Consider the following 22,467-nt stretch of genomic DNA (forward strand, 5'->3'; position numbering starts at 1 on the left):
GCAGGAAAGGCAGCATTGAGGCCACTAACAGCAATGGCGGCTTTTTCCACTACATAACATGGGACTTTGAAGAAAAAGGCAGGGGAGGGGTTCTGGTGGCACAGTGGTTAGCACTGCTGCCTCGGGACCAGGGTACGATTCCTGGCTTGGGTCATTGTCCGTGCGGAATCTGCACGTTCTCCCCGTGTCTGCATGGGTTTCCTCCAGGTGCTCCAGTTTCCTCCCACAGTCCGAAAGACGTGCTGGTTAGGTGCAGTGGCCATGCTGAATTCTCCCTCAATGTACCCGAACAGGCACTGGAGTGTGGCGACTTGCGGATTTTCACAGTAACTTCATTGCAGTGTTAATGTAAACCTACTTGTGACACTAATAAATAATCTTAAACTTTAAGTCGTATCAGTGGCAGACGGCCTCTGATGTTCCCACTCCGTCATCAACTCTGCGAATCGATGATCCATGCATCATTTTTAAAGGCTACTTCAGCGCACAGCGAGAACACTGGGAAACAATTTTCACCCAAGTGTACCTCCTGACACATCCCTTGGCACCACACTGACAACAAGCTGGCAGCAACTTACCATTACCCTGGCATCACACTGGCACCCCCTGCATCAGCCTGATGCCTGAACGCTGTGCTCACCTCCAAGCTCCCCTGGGAGTACTGCTTACCAGGCATGTGCCTTCTGAGGCCAATGGTGCTTTGGGTCGTTCTGACAGCACGCCGCCGTGGATGCTTTATTTAACATGGCGATATGATTCCGGCATATGTGCTCGATAATGAGATGCTAATTTATTGCAATGAGGTTCCCGACATTGAATGACGGGGGAAGGGAACAATCACTTTCTGCTTTTACGTTGACATGAAATGCAACTCTGACCTTCTTGCGATATTTTCCAATCTCGTCATCATACCTGCCCGACTCGAATGGAAGCGGAAAATCCCAGGTCTTGATATTCGTTGTGTTGCATGTTGAGTCATTCCTCAAGTATCAATCTTACAGTTCAATTTTCAAATGGCTCCCACCGCTTCTCACAGCCAAAATATACATCTCTTTTAGGTGGTACAGGCTGTCTTTAAGTAGCTCCAGCCATTTGTATCTGGCTCCAGAATGATGTGTGTAGCCAATCAACAGAGTGGATAGTACTGGGTGCATGCACAAACCATTTAAAACAGCAAGTAGTATAAATTTAACATGTTGCCTGCATTGCAATGAAAATATACACATTAGTCCCCATTTTGGAGGTTACTCCCCAACACTTCAGGAATAAATGAAATATTTTATGCATTTCTCCTCCTAAACAGTATATTTACATCAAGCAACTATGTAGGTAAAGGAGCCTACCTCAAATAAACCGAAACAAGGTTGTATTAGGGTCAAATTGATGATTCAGAACACTACTGCAAAACTGATTACAGGCAAGGAAAACCAAGTGCATAACTGTTAATCAAGAGGTTGGAGTTCAATGTAACTATTTACCTTGGGATGTTGGGGCCACGTGAGGGCCTTGAAGGGATCTGTGGGGGACATCCAAGTATGTCAGCATTGCTGGAAATACAGAGGGCAGGGTGAGTGCCTGGACGAGATGGAATGGGAGGGGCTCCAGTTGGTAAAATGGATGAGGTAGGCCCGCGTCCACATGATCGGCCTGATGGATGACCGGATACCGGTTGCCAGTGTTGAGTTGCAGGACTTGGAGGCGTAGTTCTGCAATACATTACATTTATTTAGAGTTATTCCTCAAAGGTACATCATAGTTAATGGCTATGTTACTCTTGTTTCTTTACACTGTGTTACATTTGAAAATGATAACAAATCAGGACAGATTGGAAAGGCAAAGGGGTAGGCATTCATCTCTGGGATTCTGTATTGAGTCCAAATTGATACAAGAAAACTTCTCAGTTGCAACAGTCCTGAGTGAAGAGCTTGGGCAGTGGACAATTCTTTTTACCTACAGGCTCACAACACAAAACTAAGTCATTCATACACACCATAAGGATAGAAAACAGAATGGTGGTACACATGCAATTGGGAATTCTCCTCTTGTGGATAAAGCCCCGTACTGAGATACATTATAGTGAACTTTAATCTTCTGATCATCTAGGTTTTCGTTCACTAAAATGTGAAAGGTAATGGACATGGGACTAGAAAAGATCAGAAAAAATAGGGTAACAAAAAAAACCAAGATTTTAAACATTAATTGCTATAATAACCACCTTCAAGAGAATTTCATAGCCTCTAAATATGGTATCAAATACATTCATCAATGGTTTTTAAAATCAAAATGGAAACTTGCCAGAATTTTACTGCCCCGCCCACCACAGAATCGGAGCGGGCGAGAGGCGGACAGCAGAAATGTCCGTTGATCTCGGGTGGGAATTTCTAGTCTCGTTTGAGTGAGGCCGCAAAATTCCGCCCCATGTTTAAAAAAAAGCAAATGATTTATATGATCTTGATTTTTTTCGTAAAATACTTCCTTTGTTCAGAGTTTCCTTATATATTGTCGTCTTTATTTAGTTTTTAAAAAAACCGCAGCAAGTCTTTCAGAGAAAAACAGATGGTGACTAAAATATTTAGAGATTATTTAAGGTCAATAAAGCAGTTTGGATAGAGTAAGACTTGCAAAATTCCACCTCGGGAGGCAAGTGGAGGATTTCCACTAGAACAAAAATGAACAGCAATGTTGAGGTACAGAATATTTATTTTTAACGATCTCTGCTGAACAGCCAGAGGAACCAAAACATAAAATGTTCCCATAAAATGTTCAGGGTATCTTCCAAAAGAACATTGATACGTTGTGCAGGATTAAGAAAAGAGTAGCATGCCTGATTCTGAAATCTAGGACTAGTTTGGAACTAAAATTGTTCCAATTCAACAAAAGTAGTTTGAGGAGTGATATTAGCCGTTGTTTTAAAATTGTGATTACTTGACATGTAACGAGAGAACAGAACTGGAATGTGAGTGTACAAATTAAGCCTCAGGGAATGCAAGTGATTAGAAAGAATACCCCTGCTCCTCAGAGCAGTGGGCAGTAAGAAGTGATCCCAATTCAAACAAATGAATCAACTGACACATTTTAAAAAAAGCACTCTATGCATATTTCGTTAGGACTAGGATTGAGGCTTATAGGCATAACATCTCCTTCTTCCTCAGTTTGCTGCCTGAAGGCAGGTCCTTGGTGAATATTCACTGAACCATGGCGAAGTGCTGTGATTTTTTTTACAATGGGTAGGGGTGAGAAGGCAGGCCCCGAGTCTACCTTAGACAGAACAGGGATTGAATCCCTTCCTGTTGTTGTTAATCTGATCCACACGCTAGCTGTCTAGCCAACTAAGCTAACTGCAACCCCCCTCCCCGCCTCCAAGCCGCCTGCCCCCATAAGAATAACTACTGTGTGGAACACTAGAGTTACTGAAAATCTAGGAGCCAGGAAATATTACACTAAAGAGTGCAACTGATCAAAGGTACACATATAAAGCTATAAAAGTATCCAAGTATTCATTGTTTGACTTATCTAAGTGGGGAGGGTGATTTTTTGAGCATCATTCCTGAAGCAATTCAATGAGTTTGGATGAGTTTGTGATGAATCAGAAATCTGTTTTCTATTAAAATTTAAGACTTTATTTTTGCAAATTTTTAATAGAATTTTATAGCTATGCTCACTTCACATTGCTAACTGTTCTGACTGAGAGTACAGGCTGCTCTCCCAGCTGGGATAGACATATCTGCAGCTTAGAGCTAAGTAAGCAGGATGATCTTGAGTTTCTTCCAGATAAGAGAAATGTTAAGATTGTCAATCCATGGTTGGAAGCATGGTGGTGAAGGGAGGGCATCTGTTTCGTGGGAAACTCGGACTATGTTTTGGAGCAGGAAAAGTTCAGGGGTAGGAGGGGAAAATCCAAGCAAGCTAAATAAGTGAGAGAAAAAAAATCAGCGGGACATATGGACAGGGTGGACATAATAATAGGGTGACACGGTGGTGAGCACTGCTGCCTCACAGCGCCCGGGACTCGAGTTCGATTCTGGCTTCTAGTCACTGTCTGTGTAGAGTTTACATGTTTTCCTTGTGTCTGCTAGGGTTTCCTCTGGTGCTCTGGTTTCCTCCCACAGTCCAAAGATGTGCAGGTTAGGTGGGTTGGCCGGCCATGCAATATTGTCTCTTAGTGCCCCAAGTGTGTAGATTAGGGGGATTAACAGGCTAAATGTGAGGAGCTACGGAGACAGGGCAGGGGTGGACCTAGGTAAGGTGCTTTGTTGGAGAGTTGGTGCAGACCCAATGGGTCAAATGGCACCCTTTTGCACTGTAGAGATTCTGTGATTCTGTGAATAAGAGTTCTGTAGCATAAGAAATAAAACATGAATTATAAGCACAAATTCAGGCCTACAATGCAAAAAAAAGGCAATAACAAATCTATAAGTGCAGTTAGGCTTACTTCTGAGGTTGAGATGAGGGCCTAGTGGTGGGGCTGAATACATCCAGCTTAGTTCTAACTATGGGAATTTGAATTCATGAGTCTAACCATCATTCCTCTGTGAAACAAACATTCAGTTGTTTAAAATAAATACATGAATACAATTCCCTAAAAAATAAAAGAATAGATGATAAATTAATCTCAGGTCGGAATTCTCTGGACGTTCACGCCCCACCACCTCTGCAAGCGAGGATGGAGAATTTGGCGCTCAGCCAAATCTGGTTCACCAGAGAATCCCGCTGGCACGAACGGCAAAGAATTCTAGCCAGAAGCTCTCACTTAAACTTGTCACTTCTGCATTCATACCTGCACTCTGAATGTAGCCAGGAATCATTCACGGGAGGAGGCAATGGAACAGTTATCGTATTTGTGTTGATATCACCAATAATGTTCAGAGCTTCATTGATGGCATTGTATGTACGTAGTGTTTCATCACGCCTTTGGGCCTGCTCAGGCGATTCCTTCATCAAGGTGTTCTGGTCCTCTGAGGAGTACAGTTTTGCTAAAAGCTCAGCGTTGATAAAGTCCTTTGTCTATGGAACATCATTGAAAAAAATTACATAAATATATTGCTAAATTCACGGCCAAGTCCATCTGAAATGTGTAAAATCAGTTTAGAAGATGACAGAAAAGTCCAATTAATTTTATCTAAAACTGAATCAAATATCAGCATTTTGCCATTTTGTCAAAACTGCTGCTGGAAAGGAATCAGCATCAGCAATCAATGAGTTAAAAGCAATAGTAACTGTTGCACAAATGCCCTCGCTTTCTGTGCTTTTAGGTTTACTATTTTCATTCGTATTTTATCATAGTGATTGAAGAAAATGGCTCACCACCACCACCACCACCACCTACTCAAGGACAAATAGAGCTGGGCAACTAATGCTGGCCTTACCTGCAATGCTCACATCCCAAGAAAGAATAAAACAGGACATGTGAATGGAGTACAGGAAGCAAAATTCTGCTCGACATCAGATTTATGGAGGTTAGCTAATGAGAAACTATCCAGTAGACACTGGAATAGTCAAGCATGCAGGAGTCAAAGGCTCCTGACAATGAGTGTTTCATTGTCAGCAGTAGGCGATATGACAGAAGTGGAGTGAAGTGTAGTGGGATTTAGGTATTCTAATGCATGAATCACAAAAAGCTAATGGGCAAGTCCAACAAGTAGTTAAGGCGGCAAATGGCATTTTATCTTTATTGCCAAAGGGTTGGAGTTTAAAGACAGGGAGGTTTTGTTGCAATTGGACAGGGGCCTCACCAAAAATAATGCATACAGTTTTAGTCCCCATACCTAAAAAAAGGCTATATAACATGGGAGGCAGTCCACAGGAGATTCACCAGGCTAATTCCTGAGATGAGAGGGTTATCCTATCAAGAGAAACTAAATAGTCTAGGTCTATATTCCTTGGAGTTTAGAAAAGTGAGAGGTGACCTTATTCAAACATATAAGATCCTAAGGGGACTTGACAGGGTAGATGGTGAGATGTTTTCACTAGTGCAAGAGTCTCGAGGAAGGGGACATAGCTACAAGATAAAGGCCTGGTCATTTAAATTGAAGAGCGTAGAAATTTCTTCTCACAGAGGGTGTTGAATCTCTGGAATTCTCTACCCCAAAGGGTGATGGAGGTTGGATAATTAGAAGTATTTAAAGTGGAGATGGATAAATATTTGATAGATCGAGGAATCGAAAGTAATGGGGAAATAGCACAGAAAAGGAGCTGAGGCCAGCATAGATCAGCCTTGATTGTATTGAATGGCAGGGCAGGCTTGAAGGGTCTGGTGGCCTTTCCTGCTTCTATTTCTTGTGTTCTTGTGGAAGTAGGTAGACTCTGTAAATGAAAATTGGAGGTCAGCTACTCAATTTGGAGTCATACAGGATGGTGTAGTTGATAATAGACTGTTTCAACAAAATTAAACAGTCACTTGAGTTTTAAGACCACAGTGAAGGAATTAATCTTTAAACCTGACACAGTATGATGTGAATGATTTTGGAGTCACTATTTTCCATTTCCAGATTTCACAGAATAGAATTTCATAGATTTCATAGAATCTAGATATCCTATCAATTAATGGTAGACATTGTCAACTACAGCCACATTAAAGGGTTGATTTAGGATTTTGACTACTCTCTTAAAGTTTGCATTGGTCTGCGTCACTGTCGGTGAAGGTTCAATTGTAGAGTGAAAAATGCCGCATGAATATTAGAAAGTAGAATAAAACACAACATTTTTATGATTAGTATTGCAGTTCTGAAAATTTCAATATTGTTTTCTTAATGCGATAGGAATAATTTGGTAGAAATAGTTGTAATATGTTTGGTGGAAAATCAAGTTGGCACTTGATGTTCATGTTAGCATCACTTCTGAGAACTTTCCAAACCTAGATTCAGTTCCATCCCAATTTCAATAATAGCCATTCAGCATAAAATATCCATGATGTTATGTTCATATTAAAGCGAACAGTCACTCAACTTCTATTCATTATTCTCATATGCCATTGTAGCTGATAATGTGTTTCAACTGCACAGATTAAGCTGAATCAATGGGGGGAATTTTCCCATGTCACCCACCACGAGAATCGTAGTGGGCGGAGGGTGGACTATGCAAAGGTCCGTTGACCTGGGGCGGAATTTTCCAGTTTTGGGACGAGTTATGCTGGAAAATCCCGCCCAATGAGTTACATCATGCATGCAAAAAAAAAGCACAAAGAATAATTTAATTTCAGAAAGAAGCCAAATAAACGCAAGTCTTTTTCTTCTTGGAAAATAAAGTTATACTCAGCTTTAAAAAGCTTTGCTACATTCACACTTGGAATATATGTCCACTTTGATCCCTGCACACAGCAAATATTTCAAAGCTCTAGGGAAGATGCAGAGGAATGATACCCAGCCTAAAACTCTAGGTTATGAGGATCAACAGATCAGCTATGAGTCACAGCTGACACTCCAATTCCCTGCTGTTGAATCTGCTTCTACCGCCCTCTCAGTATGTTTCAGATCAAAACAACTCACTGCATAAAAAGATTTTAGTGACTATAAAATTGGAACAAGTACACATGTTTAATAGCGGCATCTCGGCCTTTTGGCTAAGATGTAAATGAGATCAAGCCTTGGAGGAGGAGCTATGCCTACTCCAATCAGCTTGGATCATGTAGATCAAGCCCAAGACAGGAGGTGAGAGCCCTGTCTTGTCAGCTTGGATCGGGAATGTCTCAACTTGTTGAGACTCTGAATTGGACTTGATTTGATTGAACTGGAATGAAAATACAAAAAAAAAACTGGAGGTGCATTAAGATAATATTTCACTGTGCAATCTTTGAACGATTTGGGATTAGCCAAATGGATTGCAGAGTATTTTCTGGCCTTATTTCTAGGCATCAATATATCACAAGCTATCTGATAATTAAATGCTTACCCAGATCTATGATTGGTTGACACCCATCAGTTTATACAAGCTACTGGCCGTCTATCTTTATCCTCAATGGCTGGGAGACAACTTTAATCATTTATCGGGCTAATAAAAACATCAGAGGTCATAGAAACCTGACATGAAGCATGTTTTAGGTATTGTTAATGATTTGGCTTTCTCTCAAACTAAATAACTCAGTTGGTTATAATACATGTGTTAGCCATTTCTGTCGCAATTTAGAAGGAGAGCTTTTTTTGCTTACATAGCAAATGTAACAGTTACTATATATATATATAGAAACTTTAAAAATAGGTTAACTTGATTCTAAAATGTATAAAGTACTCCTTATACACTCTTTGAATGCTATAAACAGGGTGAAACTCACATTATTTATCATAAGGTGCATAATTATCTTCGGCATCAGGTCTCGGATAGTCTTGTTAATGATACACATGTAAGACTCCACTAAGTTGCGAATGGTCTCCACCTGTCTCTCCAGTTGAGGGTCCATGGAAAAGTTATCTGTACATACTGCCTCCTCGTTCTCAGACTGTGCAGAAAGCAAAAACACATACAAAGAAAGTCAGGCACAACAGTAACATCTTTCACAACATGTTTCTCTGACAGTGCTGGTGCCAAAAAAATCTTTTTCCCATTCAAACCAATTGCCAACATGATTTTTGACTGAAATGCTGGATGGCTGAGGTGCATTGACACCTTATCTGGATGTCATGAACTTAAGAGTTTGAGAAATTTCACTGTGTAGTATGTTATAATAAACATATACAATGCTACCAAGTTCCTAACCTCCATTCAGGGCATTTAGTTTGCATTTAGAAGCTGGTCAAAGTTTACATGATAAATATGAGAGAAATGACACTGTTTAAATGCATTTTGTTTGTTCAGATTGAACATATGATAACATTAGATGAGCAAAGTGGACGGAATTGGTCCATTCTATGTCCGAGTTCAACACAGGAACTTTTAGGAAAAGGAAATGATGAACAATTATTAATTGTTAACAAAGCAATTCTATCTAGTTTAAGTTTTAAGTTTAAGTTTATTTATTAGTTCACAAGTAGGCTTACATTAACACTGTAATGAAGTTACTGCGAAAATCCTCTAATCGCCACACTCCGGCGCCTGTTCGGGTACACTGAGGGAGAATTTAGCATGGCCAATGCACCTAACCAGGACATATTTCGGAGTGTGGGAGGAAACTGGAGCACCGGAGGAAACCCATGCAGATGTGGGGAGAACGTGCAGATTCCACACAGATAGTGACCCAAGTCGGGAATTGAACCCGGGTCCATGGCGTTGTGAGGCAGCAGTGCTAACCACTGTGCCACCATCTACACAGCTCTTAACAGAGATTCTACGCATTTTAGTTTCTCTTGGCACTAAAGAACCAGTTTCAAAGCGTGCTCAAAACGGTCAAGAAGTGTCTGTGGAGAAAGCAACAAAGTTAATGTTCCAGGTTGGAGACACTTCATCAGAACTCAAAGATGCCAGAGGTTCACAGTTTTAAGTAAGTGCACAGTCACGGCAAGGAACAGAAGGGGCTGGGGGGAAGTGGATGTTGGGGGTAGGAATAGGTTGTGGTAAAGCGGGTAGACCCCTAGGATGTGGATCATCCTACCAGGCGGGGTCCCCAGCCAAAACGAGCAATGGCTCTCAGACAGCCAGCCTCTGTAACCACCACTTGCTGTCGAAGAGAATCTTTCTCTTCACCCTATCTTTAACTGCAACACTATATGCTGCACTCTCTCCTTTCCTTCTCCGCTATGTACTCTATGAACATCTTTGTCTGTATAGTGTGCAAAAACAATACTTTTCACTGTATCCCAATACATGTGACAATAATAAGTCAAATCAAAGAAAGCAAAAAATCAAATTGAAAATGGGAACAATTGTTAAAATACTGAGTTGTTAACCTCAAAGTTAAGGCCAGAATACTCTAAAGTGCTTAATGGAAAAATGAGTTGTTATTCTTTAAGCTTGCTGTGTTGGAACGGTGTAAGTCAAGGAAATAGAGGTCAGTGTGGGCTGGAGGATTAAAGTGGGTTGGGGAGAGTCAAATTAGTCACAATACAATAGAGGAGGAATTTCTGGAGTGCATACGGGAAAGTTTTCTGGAGCAATACGTTGAGGAACCAACAAAGGAACAGGCCATCTTGGACTGGGTCTTGTGCAATGAGAAAGGATTAGTTGGCAATCCAGTTGTGAGAGAACCCCTGGGGACGAGTGACCATAATATGGTAGAATTCTTTGTCAAAGTGGATAGTGATGAAGCTGATTCTGAGACTAGGGTCCTGAATATCAATAAAGGAAACTATGATGGTATGAGGCATGAATTGACCATGATGGATTGGGAAACACTACTGAAAGGAAAGACAGTGGACAGGCAATGGTAGGCATTTAAAGAACGAATAGGTGAACTTCAGAGTTGTTTATTCCTGTTTGGCGCAAGAGTGGTAAGAAAATTGTGGCCAAACCATGGCTTACAAGGGAAATTAGAGATAGTATCAGATTCAAGGAAGAAGCATACAAATTGGCAAGAAAAAGCAATAGGCCTGAGGATTGGGAGCAGTTTAAAATTCAGCAAAGGAGGACCAAGGGATTGATTAAGAAGGAAAAATAGAGTATGAAAGTAAGCTAGCGGGGAACCTAAAAATTGACGATAAAAATTTCTATAGGTATGTGAAGAGAAAAAGATTGACAAAAACGAATGTAGGCCCCTTACAGTCAGAAATGGGAGAATTCATAACGGGGAATAAAGGAATGGCTGAGGAATTAAATTTGTACTTTGCTTCAGTCTTCACAAGGGAATACATGAATAATGTACCAGAAGTGCTGAAACATGTTTTAGTGGGGAGGTGAAGGAAATCAGCATTAGTAGAGAAATGGTTTTGGGAAAATTGATGCAATTGAAGGTGCATAAATCTCTAGATCCTGATCATCTTCATCCCAGAGTACTTAAGGAAGTGGCCCTGGAAATAGTAGGTTAATTGGTGGTTATTTTCCAAAATTCTTTGGACTCTGGAATAGTTCCTACAGACTGGCGGGTAGCTAATTAAGCCTGCTATTCAAAAAAGGAGGTAGAGAGAAAACAGGGAACGATACACCAGTGATACTGGGGAAGCTGCTAGAGTCCATATCAAGAATATCATCATTCAGCATTTGGAAAGCAGTGGTATAATCAGACAATGTCAGCATGAATTTACAAAAGGGAAATCATGCTTGACGAATCTATTAGAATCCTTTGAGGATGTAACTAGTAGAGTTGACCGAGGAGAATCAGTGGATGTGGTTTATTTAGACTTTCAGAAGGCTTTCGACAAGGTCTCACTAGCAGACTACTATGTAAAGTTAAAGTGCATGGGATTGCAGGTAATGTCTTGAGATGGATAGAAAACTGGTTAGCAGATAGGAAGCAAAGAGTTGGCATAAATGGGTCGTTTTCTGATTGACAGTCAGTGACTAGTGGGGTTCCGCAGGGATCTGTGCTAGGGCCCCAACTGTTCACATTATATATCAATGATTTGGAAGAGGGAAATAAATGTATTATCTCCAGATTTGTAGGTGATACAAAGTTGGGTGGGAGAGTGAACTGTGAGGAGGCTACAGAGATGCTTCAGCGTGATTTGGGCAGGCTGAGTGTGTGGGCATCTTCATGGCAGATGCAATATAATGTGGATAAATATGAGGTTATCCACTTTGGTAGCAATAATAGAAAGACAGATTATTACTTGAATGGGTGTAAATAGAGAGAGGTGGATATTCAACAAAACCTTGATGTCCTCGTACATCAATCGCTGAAAGTAAGCGCGCAAGTACACCAGGCAGTAAAGAAGGCAAATGGTATGTTGGCCTTCATAGCGAGAAGATTTGAGTATAGGGATAGGGATGTTTTGCTGCAATTGCATAGGGCGTTGGTGAGGCCACATCTGGAGTGCTGTGTGCAGTTTTGGTGTCCTTATCTGAGGAAGGATGTCTTTGCCATAGAGGGAGTACAGTGAAGGTTTACCAGGCTAATTCCTGGAATGACAGTTCTGTCATATGAGGAGAGATTAAGTCAGTTAGGATTATATTCATTTGCATTTAGGAAAGTGGGAGGGGATCTCATAGAAACTTATAAAATTCTAACAGGGTTAGACAGGTTAGATTCAGAAAGAATGTTCCCAATGGTGGGGGAATCCAGAACTAGGGGTCATAGTTTGAGGATAAGGAGTAAACCTTTTAGAACGGAGGTGAGGAGAAATTTCTTCACCCAGAGGGTGGTGAATGTGTGGAATTCATTACCACAGAATGTAGTTGAGGCCAAAACATTGTTTGATTTCAAGAAGAAATTAGATATAGCTCTGAAGGTAAAAGGATCAAGGGATATGAGGGAAGGGGGGGGATCAGGTTATTGGATTTGATGATCAGCCATGATCAGAATGAATGGCGGAGCAGGCTCGAAGGGCCGAAAGATCTACTCCTGCTTCTAATTTCTATGTTTCTATGTTTAACCAAAAAGCTGGAAACCCACTGGCGTAAAATTCTCCCAATGATAGGTTAATGGCAGATCAGTCATCCCACAGGCAGATGGCATGAAAGTCATTTGCATTTGTTTACATCTCATGAATGCATATTAGAATAGCTGTGGTGTCCCATCGGGCCTTCCAACCTTGCATCAAGCCAGCGGGAAATCATCAAACCCGATTGCTAACAAGTGGCGTGCACAAGGTGGCCCTTGGTTCTCCAGAGACTTCGAAGTGAGTGCAGAAAAGCCTATCTGCCATAGTGCTGCACTGCTCCTGATGCGCTGTTCACCACTCTGCCGGGGCAGACCGCTTTCTGCCTTCTATCTTCATGCTGAGTTCATTTTTATGGGGAGCACCGTGCTGCTGGATCCATGGACCCTCCTACATCACCAACTCGGTTCAATACCGCACCTGAGGTTAGGGAGTTTGGACAGCACTGTGTTGTGGGACATATGCAGCCACTGCAACAAAGATCCAAAGTTTGAACAGGGCAGGTGTGCAAGGACTGGAAGGGGGTGGGGGGTAGGTAGCCTGATGAAGACAGTGGGGCGGGCAATGTGGAAGGAGGGCTGTGCATGGAGTGGGGGGCAAGGGTCAAGGCTCATGATGGCAGACAGAGGGACAAAGAGGTGGATGAAGACTCAGGGGAGAGAATGAACTCTACATGAAAACTCACAAGCGAAGAGATGAAACAGAGGCTGGAAGCAGATGGGTGAAGACACCAAATGCAATGGCTAGAGGTCCAAGTGGGCCTCATAGGTGAAGATGCAGGGTAGGGTGGTTTAATCGAGGAACAGACTTCTTTTGGTGGCTGCTAGCCTTTTGCCTCTTGGTTGCTGACATTCTGCACAGTCTGGTGAAGACAGGTGGCCTAGAGAGACTGATATGAGCCTGTTGGATTGGTGTTTAAATATGGCACCTTTGAACCCAAAAGCTGTAGGGTGGGCAGACCAATCAATGGCTGGCCCATCAGGTGATTTAGAAGGGAACTCATCTGTGCATTATTAATGAGGTTCCAAGCACAGAATCTGGTGCATGAACCTGCTATTCTGGTCGGGGTGTCAAAGTCACAAACTGAGACTTTGATTCTGGGGACGACATGCAGTCCCCAGTCCTGCTCACTGCTGCTACTGGCGTTGCTGTGGTTACAGATTTTCTGGCCAATCTGATTGGCTAGCAGTTCTCTAAGGCAGGACTTGATTCCTAATGTTCCATCTCCAGCCAATTAATACTTCCTGGAGCGTTAAATGACTGTGAGGCAATTGGTACCAACCATTGGGGATGCTTCCATACTGCTCTTTGGAGTGGATGATGTGTCAGAAACATTCTTACCTCAACATAATGAATTAAAATTGTCTTTATTTTTCCAATTTACTGGCAGTAAAAAAATACTTTCAAACATTGAAACCTTTTCCTTTGTGAAACTGAACCAATAATAATTTATAGAAATTGCACAATGTTTGTTATGATTTATCCATTTTAAATGAAAGCTGAAGTGAGTATAACTCCAGGTTCAGAAGCTAAATTTCAGGCAGATAATCAATGCAGCTTTTAAACAAAATTGAGAAAAAAAGCTGCAATTAAACTTTTGAAAATGTTAAGACAAATTTAGTCCACAGAAACACAATTTTTCATTTGATAAATGAGAGACATGCGATGATTTCCCAATGCCAAAAAGGAAGTTGGCAGCATTTTACTTTACATTACCTCATTGGTTCCTTACACAAGCCATTGGTGAACACAGCACATTAGCTTATTTAAAAAGGGAAAACTAGGTATGAGTTTTAAGAACTACTAAAGGGTCATTAAGAATAACAAAATATGATAAAACATACAAGTTTCAGAACAAGCACCAAAGGGAAGACAACACAAAATGAAATTACATCAAAATCATTCCAACAGAAATATTTAAATTGAACCCATGAAAGGTAAAATATCAAACAATATAAGTGGTCAATTACTCAGCATTAACATCAGAGTGTGGATGTCAAAACATTTTTAAAAAATATTTGTGGAGTTACAGTGCAATTCAAATTATGAGACAAACTACAATCAAACAATTGTTTTACGTATTTACCCTTACCTTAAAATAACACACAAGCCTGTAAAATAGCTCTACAGTAGCACGTGACATTTGCAAGTTGTAACTAAACACAACATACCAGAGGTTTGATTTGAATGATTCTTCCCAACATTCACTGACAGCTTTTTTCAGACGATCCACATCAGATAGTTGCAGATTTATCATAGGTTTTACGAAGTTGGAATACCACATGAACTCCACATTATATCATTCCTTTCCTGCTAATTTATTTTGCTTACCCAAAACTCAGGCAGACTCTACACCCATCCCCGTCACCATTTTCTTTTCAGAAGCCAATCAGGGAAACAATAATACGCAATGGCTAATAATAATTAAGCAGCCTTTCGTTTGAAAAAAAATTACAATACTTATTGTTTCAAAAATGCATTCATATCATTCTCTAAAGATTTCTGTTAAAATACTACTTTGATAACTACAAACAGCTATAAAACACAAGGGAGTCCTTTACAATATTGAAAAATAGGCTTTCTTGGCTTTATATAAGAAAGCATTAACAAATAATGATAATATTTTGTTAGCAAGATACATTCAGACATTCCTCGTGCGCAACTAACTAAATACTCTGGAAATGTATAGAGAACGTTTTTGCCTGTAGTATTTTCTATGTCTTGATGACAATTAAAAGTAAACGGTGATAATGTCAATCAAAGTAACTCATTATCTTGCTTTCCCACTTTGTAGTGTGTCTATCCATAAATGAAATACAAAAAGTTACAACAGTGACACAATTTTTATTAGTCAAACTTCTTCTGTTTCACTCTATTTTCATATATTTAAACTTAAGGTCTAAACCATACCAGTATTTTTTTAAAAATATGCAACTTACAGTGGATTTATCTGGATAAACACCAGCTCGAAGAAATGATGCCTTCCAACTATCTACTTCCTCCTGAGAGTCACAAGCAAGTTCCAGAAAGCGATAATCTTTATAAACATTCCTGGTGAAAGAAAGAACAATCAGAAAATACCAGTGAATCTGTATGCAGACATGATTTTTCTTAAAATAAAATTTTACAGGCATATGGTCACTTTGTGTGTGCTACACCAGCTGAAGATACAAATTTTACTCTGTTACGTATTATGAATCGAATTGAGTGTAGCCTGGTTTCTGTGATGCTGGAGACTGCAGGGGGAGGCCGAGTTGGATCAGCTGTTCGCCCTACTGACTGAAATATGGGTGGAATTCTCCCATTCTGGTGCAAAGTGTCATGGTGGGGTGGGAATGAGGAGTGTTTTCATCCACAGAGGCAAAACATGCCAAGTCATTTGGCCCTGACCACATTAACTAATCAACCATGTGTTTTGCACCATATTCCAAGGTGGGGCAGGCCTGCTGGCATGTGGTCCCCCAACTTTTCTAGGTGCCATATTGTAAAAGTGCCCAACATCACTGACCCACTATTCAAGAAGGTGAACCTCATGCAAATGAAGATGAATATCTGGGAACACTCTTGAGGCTGGAAGATGGAGCTCCCGGAAAAGAAGATGGAGCTCCAAGCATATTCTGAGGCTGATAGCTGAACCCCCTCCAGGACACCGAATCTGGAAAGTGTGCCTGATGTTGCTCTTGGCATGCTCTTCCACACTTCTCATTTAACCATGATTGGCCACCCAGCTTAATGGTAATGGAGGATGAGGTATGTCAGATCATGAGATTGCAGCTTATGGTGAAATACAACTCTGCTGATGGCCCCCATTGCCTCATGGTATTCGGTTTTGAGCTGCTGGATTTGTTCTGTGTCTAGCGCATTTAGAACGGTGGTAGTGTCACAAAAAAACAATGGGGGCGATGCCCCTCAGTGTGAAGATGGCTTTTCATCTCCCGAAGGATTCTGTGTTGGTCACCCCTACCAACAGCACCATGGCTAGGCGCATCTGTAGACGAGTAAGGATGAGGTCAAGTAGGTTTTTCTCTCATGTTGCTACAAGCCCTGTCTGGCAGATATGTCATTCATGACTCAGCCAGCTTGGTCAGTGGTGGTGCTGTAGAGTCACAAAAGGAATAGTCGCTGGAGTCGGCATTCAACATAGCGGAGTACTGATTCATTGGTTGAAGGAAGACAGAAAATGGTAATCAGCAGGAGGTGTGCCTGTCTATACTTGACCTGATGCCATGATACTTCATGGGGCCCAGTATAAACGTTGAGGCTCCCAGGGTCACTCCCTCTCACTCCTCCAGGAATGGTAATGGAGAGTCTGGGACATTGATCAAAGTATTCTATAAGTATGACTATGTCAGACTGTTGTTGGAGTAGCCTGTGAGACAGCTCTCCCAATTTGGACAAAAGTCCCCAGCTCGATGTCTGGCAGTCAATGCAGTTTTACTCTCATGACATTTTATCCAATCAATAGGCAAAACAGAATGGCTTGCTAGGCCATTTCAGAGAGGAGTTGAGAATGAACCACATTGTTGTGGTCTGGGGCCGTGTATCAGCCAGACCAAGTGAGGATAGCAGATTTTCTCCCCTGAAAGACATGAGTGAACCAGTTGGGTTTTTTAAACAGTCTGGTAGCTCTACAGTTACTATTACGGATACTGGCTTTTTATTCCAGATTTGTTTGATTAATTATCAAAATTTTACATTCCTTCAGCTAACATTATGGGATTTGAACTCAAATGTCTGAATTAGGAGTTCAGGCTTCTGGATTACTAATCCAGTTACATAACTGCTATACTACTGTAAAATATCTGCCATGGGCCAGCAGTACACTAATTGACCCATTGTCTGATTTCAAGAAGAAATTAGATATAGCTCTAGTGGCTAAAGAGATCAAGGGATATGGGGGCAATTGGGGAAATCAGGACATTGAATTTAATGATCCGCCATAATTAAAATGAATGGTGGAGCAGGCTCGAAGGGCTGAATGGCCTATTCCTGCTTCGAGTTTCTGTGTCCTATATAAATACAAGTTGTTGTACCTGGGTGCGGCAAAATCAGATTGTCTTACCTAATTGACCAATTTTTAAAACATTCAAAATTTAAATGCGTTATGTTGGAGCAGGAATCTTCTGCTTCTTAACTTTTAAGAAGTATCACAGGTATCTCTGTTTAAAGCATATTCTAATACTGCATGTTGTAAATTAAGGAAACTCCCTGAATAACGCTACTTTCATTTCAGTTTTAGTGGGGTTACTCCACATATTCGGTCTTTTTTATAAACAAACTGCCGGCTCTTTTCCCAATCCTCCCTCTCACCGCTCCTCAATCCTGACTCCCCACTGCCCTCCTTTGACCCTTCACTTTGAGCGAGTGAAAGAATAGCTCTTCGCCACTCCCACTTCATTCAGCTGACTGCAGGGTTACTAAGTTAATGGAATCATTCACGCAGCCAAGAAACAGGCTGGCCGTACTTGGAAATTTTGTAAATTCCTCTCTATGAGCAAGGGCTCGGGAAAGGGGTGGTGAGCAGGACGGAGGGAGTGGCAGAGGGTTGGGTGGTGGGAAGCCATGAACAGAAGAGCTGGGAGAGGAAAGTGGTGAGCGGTACGGTTGGGGGAGCGAAGCTGGGATGTTCCATGAGGGAAATGGAAAGTGGGAGTTTCAGAGGCACAAAGCGACAAGTGGGAGGGTCAGGGGAGGAAAGCGATGAGCACTGCTCAGGATCAGCAGAGGCAGTCAGTATGATGGTAAGGGAGAGGCAGTGAGTGTGAGGAGGGGCAGTGAGTAACGAGGGTGAGGAGAAGCAGTGAGTGTGAGGGTGAGGGAGAGGGTGAAGGAGAGACAGTGAATATGAGGGTGAGGAGGGGCAGTGAGTACGAGGGTGAGGAGGGGCAGAGAGTGGGAGAGGCAGAGAGGCGGGAGAGGCAGAGAGGCGGGAGAGGCAGGAGAGGCGGGAGAGGCAGAGAGGCGGGAGAGGCAGAGAGGCGGGAGAGGCGGGAGAGGCGGGAGAGGCGGGAGAGGCGGGAGAGGCGGGAGAGGCAGAGAGGCGGGAGAGGCAGAGAGGCAGGAGAGGCAGAGAGGCGGGAGAGGCAGAGAGGCGGGAGAGGCAGAGAGGCGGGAGAGGCAGAAAGGCGGGAGAGGCAGAAAGGCGGGAGAGGCAGAGAGGCGGGAGAGGCAGAGAGGCGGGAGAGGCAGAGAGGCGGGAGAGGCAGAGAGGCGGGAGAGGCAGAGAGGCGGGAGAGGCGGGAGAGGCGGGAGAGGCAGAGAGGCGGGAGAGGCAGAGAGGCGGGAGAGGCAGAGAGGCGGGAGAGGCAGAGAGGCGGGAGAGGCAGAGAGGCGGGAGAGGCAGAGAGGCGGGAGAGGCAGAGAGGCGGGAGAGGCGGGAGAGGCAGAGAGGCGGGAGAGGCAGAGAGGCGGGAGAGGCAGAAAGGCGGGAGAGGCAGAAAGGCGGGAGAGGCAGAGAGGCGGGAGAGGCAGAGAGGCGGGAGAGGCAGAGAGGCGGGAGAGGCAGAGAGGCGGGAGAGGCAGAGAGGCGGGAGAGGCAGAGAGGCGGGAGAGGCAGAGAGGCGGGAGAGGCAGAGAGGCGGGAGAGGCAGAGAGGCGGGAGAGGCAGAGAGGCGGGAGAGGCAGAGAGGCGGGAGAGGCAGAGAGGCGGGAGAGGCAGAGAGGCGGGAGAGGCAGAGAGGCGGGAGAGGCAGAGAGGCGGGAGAGGCAGAGAGGCGGGAGAGGCAGAGAGGCGGGAGAGGCAGAGAGGCGGGAGAGGCAGAGAGGCGGGAGAGGCAGAGAGGCGGGAGAGGCAGAGAGGCGGGAGAGGCGGGAGAGGCAGAGAGGCGGGAGAGGCAGAGAGGCGGGAGAGGCAGAGAGGCGGGAGAGGCAGAGAGGCGGGAGAGGCAGAAAGGCGGGAGAGGCGGGAGAGGCGGGAGAGGCGGGAGAGGCGGGAGAGGCAGAGAGGCGGGAGAGGCAGAGAGGCGGGAGAGGCAGAGAGGCGGGAGAGGCAGAGAGGCGGGAGAGGCAGAGAGGCGGGAGAGGCAGAGAGGCGGGAGAGGCAGAGAGGCGGGAGAGGCAGAGAGGCGGGAGAGGCAGAGAGGCGGGAGAGGCAGAGAGGCGGGAGAGGCAGAGAGGCGGGAGAGGCAGAGAGGCGGGAGAGGCAGAGAGGCGGGAGAGGCAGAGAGGCGGGAGAGGCAGAGAGGCGGGAGAGGCAGAGAGGCGGGAGAGGCAGAGAGGCGGGAGAGGCAGAGAGGCGGGAGAGGCAGAGAGGCGGGAGAGGCAGAGAGGCGGGAGAGGCAGAGAGGCGGGAGAGGCAGAGAGGCGGGAGAGGCAGAGAGGCGGGAGAGGCAGAGAGGCGGGAGAGGCAGAGAGGCGGGAGAGGCAGAGAGGCGGGAGAGGCAGAGAGGCGGGAGAGGCAGAGAGGCGGGAGAGGCAGAGAGGCGGGAGAGGCAGAGAGGCGGGAGAGGCAGAGAGGCGGGAGAGGCAGAGAGGCGGGAGAGGCAGAGAGGCGGGAGAGGCAGAGAGGCGGGAGAGGCAGAGAGGCGGGAGAGGCAGAGAGGCGGGAGAGGCAGAGAGGCGGGAGAGGCAGAGAGGCGGGAGAGGCAGAGAGGCGGGAGAGGCAGAGAGGCGGGAGAGGCAGAGAGGCGGGAGAGGCAGAGAGGCGGGAGAGGCAGAGAGGCGGGAGAGGCAGAGAGGCGGGAGAGGCAGAGAGGCGGGAGAGGCAGAGAGGCGGGAGAGGCAGAGAGGGCGGGAGAGGCAGAGGGGCGGGAGAGGCAGAGAGGCGGGAGAGGCAGAGAGGCGGGAGAGGCAGAGAGGCGGGAGAGGCAGAGAGGCGGGAGAGGCAGAGAGGCGGGAGAGGCAGAGAGGCGGGAGAGGCAGAGAGGCGGGAGAGGCAGAGAGGCGGGAGAGGCAGAGAGGCGGGAGAGGCAGAGAGGCGGGAGAGGCAGAGAGGCGGGAGAGGAGGGAGAGGCAGAGAGGAGGGAGAGGCAGAGAGGAGGGAGAGGCAGAGAGGAGGGAGAGGCAGAGAGGCAGGAGAGGCAGAGAGGCGGGAGAGTTGGGAGAGAGAAGCAGTAAGCTGTGATCAGAAGGGAAGTAGAAGAATTAGTGAGTAAAGAGGATTTTTCAGCCAGTTAAGTTCAAGGCAACCAATCGGTTTTTAATCTAAAAATTACAGGTCAGGAATGCAACCCACTCTTCTTACATATTTAAACATGTTTCCATTTAGCACAACACTTTTTTGGAACATATCAGGAGTGCAAAACGAGATTACACATACTATATATTTGCAGCACAGAAAAAGGCATTCAGTCCACATGCACACATACACTTCAACAGGTCCATGTCAGTGTTCAAACTTCATACAAGCCAAATGCTATGATTTTCTCTTAACCTTTACTGAATTATATGTTTAATTAATACAAGTTATGTTTCCCCAATAATGTTCCAGCTACCAACTGACTGCTGAGTTAATGGCTTAAATTCCAAGGGCCAAAAGAGAACCCCATCAAAGTGAAGCAAGATCCTCAATGAGAACACATAATGTGTCTGTGGCATCTACGTGTACTGTCCTCCTATGTAGAAATCTGTCAATAATTAAACTGTTTGAAGAGGAAACTCAAAAATTAAAACCAGTTGAATTCTGTGATATGCCAAGAATTTTCCCTCCCTCTTTTGAGAGAAAAGTTTCATAAAATCTGATAACAAAAAGCCACTCGAACTTAATGACATGTACAAATTGCTATCCCAGTATTTTAACAAATAATAATTCGGCTATTTACCTAGCTATAAAATGTCCACCAATGGACAGTAAGAGTAAGGATGTGCAGAAGATTTTCATTTCCAGTGCTAGCCACCTTAATCTAAAACCGACTTGGATTGTTTCTTTCAATCTACTTAATTTTAGTGAAACCAGATTAGCAGAACAAAAAAGAAATCTGGCGTTGTCTTTTCAAAATAAACATTAGTGTAAGAAAGATTACTCAAAAAAGTCAGTCTTAAAAAACAACAGCAAGAAACTGTCATAATTCTAGGCCTATCCAAACACAGGACAAGAATTTGATGGAAAAATTAACCAAATGAAAACCATTTAAGAAATGAAAACAAGACATTTTGCATATTTGCAAAGAGAACAAAGAATTATTTAATACTAAAAAAGAATGCATATTGCTTTCATTAGCTTCAGTGTTAAGATTAAATGCACTAGTTCCCAACCCTCCGACACAGTCACAGGAACCTTTTCTCTCCTGCAAATTTGAACTCCTGTGACATTGCTCATGGGGTCTGAAGCACAGTTAAGATATTAAGCTGTTAACCTCGCCTATCCCTTTGAAGCTACTTTTCAGGTATTCCCTGTGGGTAACTAGTGTAAATGGGCACATCCTGAAGTCAATTACAGCCTATAATTACTATTGCATTTGAAAGTCTGTGCAGATTGCCAGCTGCTTGGCTCCCCTCCTTGGGTAGATGCCAGGTTATCAAAAGGTCAGGAAAATCAGCAGGATATGGATAGCTTTTTTTTTCCCTCTTTGCACACTTCAGTTTAATATTGTTGAGTTGTGATTTCTTGGTACTTTATACATATGTGGTGTCTGAAGTATCATGGAGCAAGATATACATTAATTGTTAGTAGTTCTTTCTGTGCAACTGGTCATGGTGCGCCAGAGGGTAGCACTGCTGTAAGGATGGTGCGGAGATGCTTTGAGAGAGGAAGTTACATCAGCAGTTAGAAAAGTTGCAAAGAAATTTCTAAGAATTTTGTCCAGAGATGACAAATAAAATGTTAATAAATTAATTTGCAGAAAATAATTAGTTTATCTTCACTGCAACTACAATAATTAAGTTGTACAAAAACATTTAATTTGATGACCTGTTTTGAAATCTCAATTTAGAAGACTTGAGAATATTTCATTGTGCTGTGTGCCTTATTTCCCTCAATCTCTTCCCACAAAGCATCCAAAGTTCAACTCCAGTTTTAAAATAAGTGCATTTACTGTTTTTAAAGCCAAAGGTGACAAACTTGACCATGTCTCATTTATAACTAGTTTAGCTACCTATCAAGACTCAATCATATCTTTGGTAAATTTGATCA

At 43.7% G+C, this 22,467-nt stretch overlaps 1 protein-coding gene across 4 annotated transcripts in view; it reads right to left on the minus strand.

Annotated features, from left to right (window-relative positions):
- Window positions 1-22,467, minus strand: part of dnm3a (dynamin 3a) — a 258,801-nt gene that overhangs the window by 79,209 nt on the left and 157,125 nt on the right. For all 4 annotated transcript variants that reach the window (XR_013498526.1, XM_078218075.1, XM_078218073.1 and 1 more), the window contains 4 exons: window positions 15,338-15,449; window positions 8,267-8,431; window positions 4,778-5,004; window positions 1,479-1,706 (listed from right to left, as the gene is read on the minus strand). Coding sequence is in view for 3 of the 4 variants with exons in the window: in XM_078218075.1 (XP_078074201.1) it covers window positions 1,479-1,706; window positions 4,778-5,004; window positions 8,267-8,431; window positions 15,338-15,449 (732 nt within the window). In the remaining variant the exon portion in view is untranslated. The remainder of the gene's footprint in view (window positions 1-1,478; window positions 1,707-4,777; window positions 5,005-8,266; window positions 8,432-15,337; window positions 15,450-22,467) is intronic.

Source organism: Mustelus asterias, chromosome 8 (genome assembly GCF_964213995.1).
Source record: "Mustelus asterias chromosome 8, sMusAst1.hap1.1, whole genome shotgun sequence".
NCBI classification, from domain to species: domain Eukaryota; kingdom Metazoa; phylum Chordata; class Chondrichthyes; order Carcharhiniformes; family Triakidae; genus Mustelus; species Mustelus asterias.